The sequence below is a fragment of the Gekko japonicus genome, unplaced genomic scaffold (genome assembly GCF_001447785.1).
Source record: "Gekko japonicus isolate JY-2015 unplaced genomic scaffold, Gekko_japonicus_V1.1 scaffold506, whole genome shotgun sequence".
NCBI lineage: Eukaryota > Metazoa > Chordata > Lepidosauria > Squamata > Gekkonidae > Gekko > Gekko japonicus.
Genome location: NW_015175372.1, coordinates 599,592 through 610,934, shown reverse-complemented (window position 1 = coordinate 610,934; position 11,343 = coordinate 599,592). Strand labels below are relative to the sequence as shown.

The window sequence follows — 11,343 nt, the reverse complement described above, 5'->3', positions numbered from 1 at the left end:
TCCCGATCCGGCCCTTCCCCCGACAGCCCCGCAGCAAACATGAACCACCTACCTAGGTGGTTCATCTGGTAGGTCCGCATCACGTGTCTTGCCGCCGGCGCATCCCCGGCCCCCAGCCGAACTGCGCATGCATGAGCATACGCAGTTTGGAAGCCTCCCCCTCCCAAGCGTCCCTACCTCCCTGGCATCTGATCGTGCCGGGGAGCAACAGCGCGCGGTGCACGGGATCCATGGGATCCCGCCCGCGCCTCTCTCTTTTGGTGCGGCTCTATTTAGCCGCGCTTTGCCGGGTGTTTTCCCTGCCTTTGTGAGATACTGGCCTTGAAGCTGTGAGTGAGTGATTTGGCTACTGCATGAATCCTTCCTGAGCTAAGACAAAACTGTGTGAGCTGGAGGCTAAAAAACTGTGAGCTAGCGCACACTAACTCAGCTTAGAGGGAACACTGCACTTGACCTTGGGTAGTGCATAATTTTGATTCACTGAACTGTCCTGATTCACTTAGTTAGCTATGCAGCCTCATGTTTTTATAATTCTGTTGGAATGGATATCCATGCATGAATGGAATGAGATTCTGAATGTATTAGTGTCCATAAAAATATCAGATGCCACAAAACCATGGGAAAGCAAGCAAAGAAGGGGGACACAGAAGACTGAAGCTGCAGTTTGAGAAACTGAGCTGATTCAGGATAGGTAATACAGATGATGATTCGACATGCACATGTATCTTCTGTCATCTTTGTGGTGAAAGAGGTTGCTATTTGGAAAATTTCAGTGTTTTTTGGGTAGAATTTTACTGTGCAACTATTTAAAAATAAAATCAGTACTACGAGCAATACCAATATAAAAATTTGCACTAATTTGCATTAAAAGGGCAGAGATAATATTTCTAATGGTAAGCAGCCCATCTACAGGGAGTCAAAAAGTGCATGCAATTCAGAGGAAGAAAGGGGTCTCCAAGGAATCTTTGTCTATTCTCTGCATAACAGGGCCCCACAGATATTATCCTTCCTATGAATTGTCCTGCATTTTCCACATGCATTTGCCTTGTGCTACAGAGAGCAGGAGCAGATTACCACTCAGAAGATGTAGCCCAATAAATTATAAGAGAATTTACTCCATCTAGGCCGTATCAATGGACATTTCTTCAATTTTGATAGAATTCAGCCTCAGTCAATTATTCTACACTTGGATGACAACCAGAGTCAGACTCTGATCAAGGACTGAAACGATGGGGCCTGAATCACATGAGATGGAGAAACTGAAAGAAAAACTGGATTCACCAAGGATGTTTCTTCTGTGTGATGGCAGTGAGGTCATCTTGATACTTAGGTACCACCTCTCCCATTATTCCCGGAAGGAGATGACAATGTCCTCTTCTACTACGGAATGCTCCCCTCCTTCAGTTCATAGACTTTCAAAACTACCCATCAACTTCTACATGTGACAAATAGTCTTACAATGTTAGTAAAACAAATAGCATTCTATGTATACATTTTAGGAACGATAAAAGGAACTACTTTAATTGAGAAAAACATGAAAGGACATTTGGGACCCCATACTTTCTGGGACTATAAAAAAGATGGTGTACCAACCTGATAGCCTCTGTTGTAATGACACTTGTTCCTATCACTTTGAGACCACGGTTCCATGGCAGACCAGCTGAGCTGTTAGGTTTAAATAGCTGTGATCCATTTAACCTTTCAGATTTGCTTCCCTCCCCCTTCAAAGGGAGGGAGCAAAACCGAAGGGTAAATGGATCACAGCCATTTAAACTTAACAGCTCCATTGCAGACTCTTTGGTTTAGCTTCTCCCCCTCAAAGGGAGGGAAATGTACCAAAGGGTTATGGATTGCAGCAGCCATTTAAACCTAACAGCTCTGTGGTGGACCAGCTGAGCTGTTAGGCTGCGATACAGTTTTGCTTCCCCGCCCCCCTTTCGAAGGGGGAAAGCAAAACTGAAAGGTTAAATAGCTCGCAGTCATTTAAACCTAACAGCTGACTGGTGGATTCACTGAGCTGTTAAGTTTTGCTTCCCCCCTTGAAGGGGGGTGTAAAACCAAAGGGATAAATGGCTGCCAGCCAGCCAGCCATTTAAACCTAACAGCTGAGCCCAGGGGACCCCGCACCACTCAGCTGTTAGGTTTAAGTGGCTGGCCTGAACAGCTTAACCAAACTGGACAAAAGTTGGGTAAATGTTCAGGGAAGGCCTTGCTTGTACTCTTTGGGTTTGCCCTTCTGGTTTGATGCTTGGACTTTTGAATATCTGTGCTTTGACAGTGGACTGTTTTTGGACTATGCTTATTGCTCTTGCTCAGGTGCCTGCTTGAACCACGAAAGTTTGCTTATACCATATTGCAGGCTCAATCATTGTTGAGGAATGGAGGCTGGAGCTGCTGCAAACCTGGCTGTGCAGAACTAGGCACTGCAGGAGCAAGCTGTCCAGTTTTCCAATGTGTTGGCTTTGCTTCAGCAGAAGTTACAACAAAAGCAATCAGCTGCCCCTCTGCTGCTTGGTGGGGTAATGCTACCTGTACTGGTAGTTCTGCTCCCAGGAGAATGCCTAGTGAGCCTGCCGGAGACGTTTGAGAGGCATATGGAAGGGTTCCTGATGTTCCAGGCCAAATGTCAGCTATACATTGAGCTCCAAGCCTGGGATTTTCCAGACGAAAAGACCAAAGTCTGCTTCATCCTAAATCTTTTGAAAGGGCAAGCAGTCAAGTGGTCTACTCCCAGACTTTGCATGCCTCACAGTGCCATTAACCAGACTACTGAAATGCCAAGAGCTCTTCTGATGGACCCCAGAATGGACAACTGTCACATTAGAGCAGTATTTATGGTGCTATAACAACTACCAGCAGAACTACTGTGGCCCAGAGGGAGGCGCAGGAGCGGTGCTGTAGTGTGCAGTTGGCAGCCCAGCACCAGGCAACCTCTGACTGTGAGCTGGGAGTCATTGCAGGATCAGGGCTACCAAGAAGCTGCTCTACCACTGAGCCACAGCCCCTTCCTGACAGGAAAGAGAGACCCAATTGTCAGGATGCCAAACTCTCTGGTGAGAAATATATTGTGCACAATGAGACACTACACACATAGGCTCAAGGGGATCTTGTCAAAAGGCTACATTTACGCATTATTCAGGAAGAGACCAAGATAAAACCTCACAGAACTTCCCAGTAAGATCATGAAGTACTGCATATTGCTACCTTTTGCAGTGGTGAATACTGTAGGAGACAAGGTTTGAGGCAGTAAAATGATGAGCCTTTGAATAACACATTTCCTTCTTTTTTTGATTGGCAAATGAATTTACTTCTAACTACAACATTTGACTTTGTTGAGAAGTTATATTTAATTTTTATTGTAGAAATGCAAACAAATCTATGAATGTATGTGGTTTTGTATTCTTCCATTATATCACTTCCATTTTGATAATGTCATCATGGCTAATTTCTAAGGCGTATGAGGAACATTTACACTTACAACTTTCACGTGCATCCTCTAGCTAACCTAATTTTGCATTTTTGAAGGTCATGGTTAAAATCAAGAGTCAAGTTTTGCTTTTGACAAAAGAGGAAGCTGAAAAAAATGTGGTGGCTAATCATCTTACCTTTGGTATAGGTTAAGGAGTTACTGAAATTTTCTTCACCTGCCACTGAATACTAGTGCTAACAAATACCATACTCTGAGCCTAACCCACCTCACAGTCTTGTTGTGAGGATAAAATGGAGGACAAGAGAACAATGTAAACCACTTTGAGTCCCCACTGGGGAGAAAGGTGGGGTATAAATGAATAATAATGTACATACATGAGCAGTTAGCAATTGGACACTATGGTGACCCCTAGCTCACTGCCAGTGGGCCATAGCGGCATACTATCTATTACCCTCATCCATGTCTCCTCTCCTTCATCTGTGCAGCATCTTTGGGGATAGGATGCAAGGGAGAAAGAGCAGTGGGCACACTTCACCATTGCTTTGGGGCCATTCAAAGGCAATTAGGTTGTGGGAAGGCAGAGCTGGATAAACCAATCCAACCACATGGATTACTGAGAAAACAGATAACACCAGAGTTGGATGACATATTTTGAATGACCCAGCCTGAGGAAGTGTTCTGGAGTGTTTGAAAGATTGCACATTGTTTTGTGTCACTTTGGTTGGTTCTAATAAAGGGTATTATGTGGATTGTGGTTTGTATTTTGATCTGCAGTTCCACATTCTGCACACTATACAGCCCTAGACTGTTTGCTGTTCACATTGTCACTTAATTTTGTATTCCTAGTCCTCTTGCATTGTTCACAGCATATTTTATATTGTATTTCACATACTGTATTCCTACATAGAAGAAAACATCCCCCATTTCTGATATAGGACTACCTTGGACAGCCACCTTCGAACAGGGACAGCACTTCCAGTCCCTAAACCTGAAGAAATACCTTTAGAATGAGGTTCTCCTTGGTTGCCAGCTCCTTGCAACATCCATTGCCTTCATGGGTTGGGCTGAACTCAGGCAACTGGGTTAAATAGCTGAAGACTGTATCATCAGGTTCCATCACAAGCTAAAGCCATAAATTTATTTTCTAAATTTCTGCAGACATTGCACAATGTTTTTTTTCTAGAAATAGTGGGTTCTGCCTGAAAACAAAGGTATTGTATATCTATATTATTTTGCATAGTGGATTGGCGCATAGTTGCATTGTTCTTAAGTATTTGTACAGATGACCTGTGTGGGGAGTCAATCAACACGATGAAGTGACAAAAATGTAATATTCAAGGTGCTACTGGACTTTAATTTTTGTTGGGTATTACAAGTTGAAAACAGTCAGTATATCTGGGGTTAAATGTTTATGTTACTCACAGTTAGTCACATGTTTTTCATGTAACCAATGTTCTTTAGCTGTAGAATACCCGGGAATTTTCTCCCTGATCTAGGAATTTGATTGGGACTAAAGTGTCAAGGTGTATTAGCATTTTGTGGCTCTCTTCCCATCTTTGTTTGGTGTTCTGAAGAAGAAGAAGAGTAGCCATAAACTCACTCTTCTAGTTTAGTCTTTGTAGAGTAAGGATGTAGCAGATTTTGCTCTGTTATTTTCCATCCCAGGTACCCTTCCCATGCTAGAATTTAGTACAAACTTTATATTTTAATCACACATGGACTCTGAGTCTGAATTATTTTAATCCTGGACTGCTGGACTATTTTATCTCTGCTAAATACAATTTTTTCAATATCTCACTATCACCCAACAATTTTGCTACCACATTCCTTAGGCATTAGTAACTTCCTTCAGACTACGGCAGACTCCGTCTTTCACTTCACCTGCTCTTGGGCCCAAAACACCCCCGCCCCGCCTGCGAGTCCTCTTTATCCCGTTTGGAAGAGCACAGCTGCTCCCAATCAAACCAAGAGGCCAGTGGAACGCCACTTTCCTCCTGTAGCAACACCCCCGCGCTCCGGCGGTAAGTCGGTGCCGCCCTCGCGGCCCCTTCGCTTTCCCCGCCTTCCCAAGCAGCCCAGCGCCGCCGAAAGTTTGCCTGCCGGCCACACGAGCTGCAAGATGTGCCGCGGCGGCGGCGGCGGCGGCGGCGAATGCAGCGGTGGGACGCTGTCGGCAGCCGCTCTACTGGCGAGGCGCCGGAGCATTCCCACCACGCTGCTGCTCCTCTGCGCCTATGTGGTTTACCTGCTGCTGGGCAGCGCCGCGTTTTGGGCCATGGAGGGGCCAGTGGAGCGCAGCACGGCGCTGAGGTTGCTGCAGCAGAAGTGGGAGTTGTTGGAGAACCACACGTGCCTCGACGGGGAAGCCCTCGAGCGCCTCGCCGAGGTAGTAGACCAGGGGCACGCCAGGGGGAGCGAGTCACGGGGAATAATTGCGTCGGGATAACGGGGGAGGGGGGCGCAGCCGCGCTGATATGGAATCCCGCGGGTAGTGGGGAGAGTTGGTGGGCTAGAGGGTCCTCTAAAGCCGTGAGGTGCTTGTGGTTCTTCCCTTTCCCATTCCGAATGGTTGTATGGGCTGGCGGTGGTGTCTCAGTGGTAGGACTGAAAATGGATTTGCGGTTTAACCCCTAAAGAGCCCCTTAAAAAGGTAAAGGTAAAGGTTCCCTTGCTCGAAAGCCAGTCGAATCCGACTCTAGGGTTGCGGTGATCATCTCCGTTTCAAAGCCGAAGAGCCAGCGCTGTCCGAAGACGTTTCCGTGGTTATGTGGTCGGCATGACTAAACAACAAGGCGCACGGAACGCTGTTACCTTCCCACAAAAGTGGTCCCTATTTATCTACTTGCAATTTCTTGCTTTCGAACTGCTAGGTTGGCAGGAAACTTAACTGGAAGGAAATAATCCCATGGAGAATTAGATGGGTTTGAGCTGTGTTAGGCTGACTAGGTTGAGACCTAGAAGTTTGAGAGAACATCTTTGGGAGGCTAAGGTCTATCCCGCCTACCATTCCTTTGTGAATAGTTCAAAGGCTGGGAATAGGGGCACCACAGCCATTTGGAAAGAGAGGAGGTGAGAGCCCTTGCTGTAAGGATGCTGCCATTGAGAATCTCCTGTGGATGAACAAGAGGCAGCCTGCAAAGAGAATCGAGTCTGGGCTAGCCGGGTTATTTTGGAGCTTAGCTTACTAAGGAGCACTGGCAGGCCAAAGTGTGCTAGTGAATGGCCATCCTGCACCTGCTAATTGTTTTGATTTGACTTGTGCATGCCTATAATAAATCACTTAGTCTTTAAAGGGCCACAAGACTTGTCTTTCTTTTTAGACTTTGGTCTGATAATGCAAGAATGCATAATTGGGGTCACTTAACAGAGATCAGTCAAAACAGAAAGGAGTCTTGTGATTCCTTAAAGGCTGATTGAAGTGTAAGCTTTTGCCATGTAGATTGTTCGGAGATTAATGGTGTCTTAACTCTAGGGAAATCCTGTATGTGTACTCTTGCCTTGTAAACTTAAACCAGTTGTGGACCACAGGGGCTGTAGCTGAAATGAAAGAGCAGGCCACCTCATTGCAGAAAAAGCTGGTAATTGGAGCAGTTAGCCTGGGAGAGTGTGAAGGATATTGGGATAATTTGAACTGGGACTCCAGATAGGCTTATTTAATGGGTTTCCCAAGGATGAATTGCAGCTTTTTTTTTTTTTGCTATGCCTTAAAATGAATTCCATCTTACATTATTGGATAATTTCTCATCATCAATTTAGGCCTGGTTTACAAATCCTGAAGTGACAGAATATACCAGGCCAGACTGAAGGTAGGGGCTTCACATTTTTGAATGCTCACCTGTCTAAATGATAAGTCTTATATATAACTTGCAGGGTATCCTGTATGTATAGAGGTATACTTAAATATGGTGCACAAGCACGCACATACACACACCCTTTGCACCCAGAGGTTGTGTGGACTATTCTACCATCTCATTTGTGCAATTTTGTGGAATGGCTTCCTGTTAGTGATCAGAAGCTTATCCTCATGAGCAACATCCAGAAAATCATGCATTATTGTTTGGTTCAGGAGCACTTTGTGCTAAGGATGCTGGCAACTGGAGTTCGGCAGTGTTTTATCTTGTGATAGGGATACATTGTTCTTATTTTTGGATTGTTTTCATAATATAGTTTGTGAGCTGCCATGGCTCCCCTTTTTGCAGGGTGGAACGTAAGATATAACTATTTTAATTAATAAATAAATACACCATTCTAATGAACAGTCTAGTCATAAAACTGTGGACGTGAGCTCAGTAAGGGTACTCGTGGGGTTTGCTTCTTTATGTTGTGTTTGTTTTGTATCTCAACTAGGTTCAGTGGAGGCTGGATTAACATTTCCCGTTTTGCTCCATTTCTCCCATTGACAGCCATATTAGGGGACATAACATGGCCCATTAATTTTCAAAGCTGTTGATACGGACAGATGGGTATATTGGTACCACACAGTTTTTCCTTGCAACATTGTGCATAGATAGTGATAGCAGAAGGCCTAATTAGATCATGGAAGCTGGACACAATAAATTGCAGGAGAGTGTTGTGGTGTGTTTTTGATCCTTGAGTTTTTGTTGTGGAGATGAGTAGCTCACTGGGTTTTGTTGACTTGGCAGAAGTCAGGAGACGGAGCAGGAGGATGGGGGAGTGGAATCAGGAGGATGGGGGAGTGGAATTCCCGTGAGGTAGACATGCTTGTCCACTGCTGCAAAAGAAGATTCCTGTGGCATAGCATAATCATTTTTCAGATGCAATGAAGTGAATTCTATAGTGAAAGTGTACACAATTTGTTTTTTTAAAAATTAGTCTTGGCATGTGCAGTCATTAGATGATTAGATGGGTGCTAGTGGTGGAAAAGCTTAGGCTGCAATCCTATGTTCACTAAACAAGGAGTAAGTGACAGTTATTACTGAGAACTTGTCCTTAACACTGCTAGAATATTTACTGAGAAAGAAGGGCTTTCTTGATTTCTGCCAGCTGAATAGGCTAAATAAATGTGAATCTTTTTAAATGATCTCTTCAGGTTAAAAGAGGCTTTTGCACTCAGTAGCCAAAGTGAAGTTGAATATAAAGGTGTTAAGCCATGTTTTGTATTTCACCTCAGTTCTCCAGAATTGAATGTTTTTCTGTGATTATCGATATGCCACCTAATGTGTTCCACTGGCTTTGCAAAATAAACACAGAGAAGGCACTTGCGGCATAAGTGGAGTTATAGACATGATGTGGTATATGACAATAACAAGCACTGGCATAGATCGATGAGGAAGGATAAGGGTTATAGCCAGTGGATCAATGAAAATGAATTGACAATCCTTTTACAATGTGATTTTGCTGCTGGGTCTTTAGATGATGAAAACTGCTGGATTGGCTCAACGGTTAGGGTAATCTGGAGCTATCTTATATTCAAGTACTTTGGTGCAATTGTTGGCTTCTGATGTGTTCCTGTGGCATCCTGTGGCTTAATCTTTAGGGGAATTTTGCTCAGCCTTGGAAACAAGATACTCACGTTTGGCTTGATGGCTTCTTCAAGCTCTCTGATTTTGTTGTTCCTTCCACACTAGACAGCCTCCAAAACCTGCTATAATAACTGCTTTGATGAGTAAAGCAGAGGAAGAAGTTGAGTGGAAATATTCTCTTATTTTCTGATCCTGAATAGCTTGAACCTGAGAATGAAAATTATTTTATGAGAAAATATTTAAGATTCCAGAAGCATCCTATGAGTTACTTATCTTCAGGTTGCTTTTTCAAATGCCCTTTCGTTAGTAGTTTTATAGTTAAGTGGCAGTTGCACATCCCAACAACGTCCTTTGTGAGATGATCCCGTGAGTCTTGATTCAAAAACAGCAGCACAATATCCACCACAATTATTTGTGGAGAAAGGAAAATGGCCTGGCTGGAAAGGGATAGGTGTGCTAGTGTTTATCCCTTTTTGTAAAAAGGTATGTGTTAACTCATGCTAGCAAAAGAGCTAGAAAAGCTTTCCTTCTTTATAACACTGAAAAACACTTCCTTCTAGGGTCTAATGCTATAATAGAAAAGGAAACATTCCTCAAAATGGAAGATACCGCTGTATATATGAGTGTGTGGTGGTGGGGAAACAGTTTAGCCTTGCTGGTGTTTGTTATTTCTAAAAGCCTAGAAGAAACAGTCCTTCAGATTGTCACAGCAGAGAAGAAATCTTGTATAAAGCATTTGATTCCATTGCTCACTATTATTCACATCATAAGCAATGTCATTGCCCATAGTAGGTGCTATTCCACTTTTCATGAGGAAATCCCAAAACTGCAGTACGTGGGGGAAGGTGCATAGTTTTCCAGGTTCAAAATGTTGCACTTGTATACTTAGATATGTTCATAACGGAAATACTGCCTTGAGAGAAAATAACAACTTGCATTATTTATTGCATTAGGAAAAGATTGTGTTGAAAGATTCTTAAGAGATTCGTTGCCCCTAAGCAGTGATTAGCTAGTCAGGCCTGTTGTTTGTTACTCTATGGAATATGAGCTGGATGTATGAATAGGGTGGATATCTGCTAGACAGACATAAATGTACATATGTGGAAATGTAAACAGTAGAAGCAAGAAGCTGCTGACCATAGATATCTATTTTGAAGATTCGAGATATCACATGTACAAGTGAAAGTTCGAGATGTCACATTGTACAAGTGAAAGTAAAAAAAAAAAAAAAGGAAGAAGCATTATGAGTCAAATCAAAACTATCTAGCCAAATGCATCCGGCTGCTTCCCAGGTTCCCAAACAGATCAAGTTCCCCCAGGTCTTCTACCTGAGGTCCTTAAGCAGAAATGCTAGGGATGGAATGCCATGGATACAATAGGTTTTTTTTATTCCTGTATTGAGCCAGAGGGCTAGACTGAATGACCTCCAAGATTCTGTGACTTTATGAAGTGGATCTTTTATATATGCAAAATATCTGTTCTGCTACTACATCAGTTTTCTTTGAACGTGTAAAAATCATGCATTGCATGAAAGCTTGGACATCTTGCAGTTCCCTCTTTCTACATCTGCAATGTCTAGCTGAACTGGGGTGTTTTCCACATGATAACTGGCTGGTTTAGTTTCCACATTGCTGCTGTGGCTGCCAATACAGAACAGCAGTAGCACAATTTCCACTTGGCAAGTTTCCCTGCTCCAGTTCCCGAGCTCAGGCCATGTCGCCTGCCCTATCTGTGCCATCAAGACATTTATCTTTTTTTTAAAAAAAATCAGCTTTTGACTCGTAATTTTATAACAACTCGTATAATGTTGTTTGAATTCTAAGTTTTCATTTTTAAAAGTTAACTCTGTCGCTCTTTTCATTGTGAGGATATAACATTCCCCTAATATTTCCGCAATGAAAACTAGGAATTCAGAGAACCTGATATACAGATTATTACAATGTTCAGTTGCCAATGTAAAGTTATTTAAATGTTCAATTACCAATTAAAAGCAAAAATAAAAAGCTGGTGGAAGAAAGGGCCACCACAGGGACAGCAAAAATGACTGCTGTCTAGGTGGGACTGGGGGAAATTTGAATTTTTCCACCCACCCACCCAAGGGTGTAGACTTTCCAATTTCCCGGGGGGGGGGGTGCTGGGGCAGAGGCATTGCTAAGGCATTAAAAGAACTGGGACCCAATGACATCATAGGGAGGAGCTAGTGACATCACAGGCCATGGTCACTATCTATGGAGGTGGACCCATGTGGGATTTAGGGATGGGCTCCCCAGAAATTTAGGGAGGCCTGGGAACCGCCCTAGCAATGTCCCTGGGCTGGGCTAACCCCAGGAACAGTTGCCTTCTTAGCACACTGCTTAGAAAGCCCCACACACCCCCCACACTGGAATAAGAACATAATATCAGGCCATACCACATTGCAATAAAGCCCCT

General features: G+C 43.6%; 1 protein-coding gene across 1 annotated transcript in view; it reads left to right on the top strand.

The window, feature by feature from the left end:
• The first annotated feature begins 5,542 nt into the window (after nucleotides 1-5,542).
• Nucleotides 5,543-11,343, top strand: part of KCNK17 (potassium channel, two pore domain subfamily K, member 17) — a 34,172-nt gene continuing 28,371 nt past the window's right edge. The window contains exon 1 of the mRNA XM_015425507.1: nucleotides 5,543-5,816. Coding sequence (XP_015280993.1) covers nucleotides 5,550-5,816 — 267 coding nt within the window. The 5' untranslated portion in view covers nucleotides 5,543-5,549. The remainder of the gene's footprint in view (nucleotides 5,817-11,343) is intronic.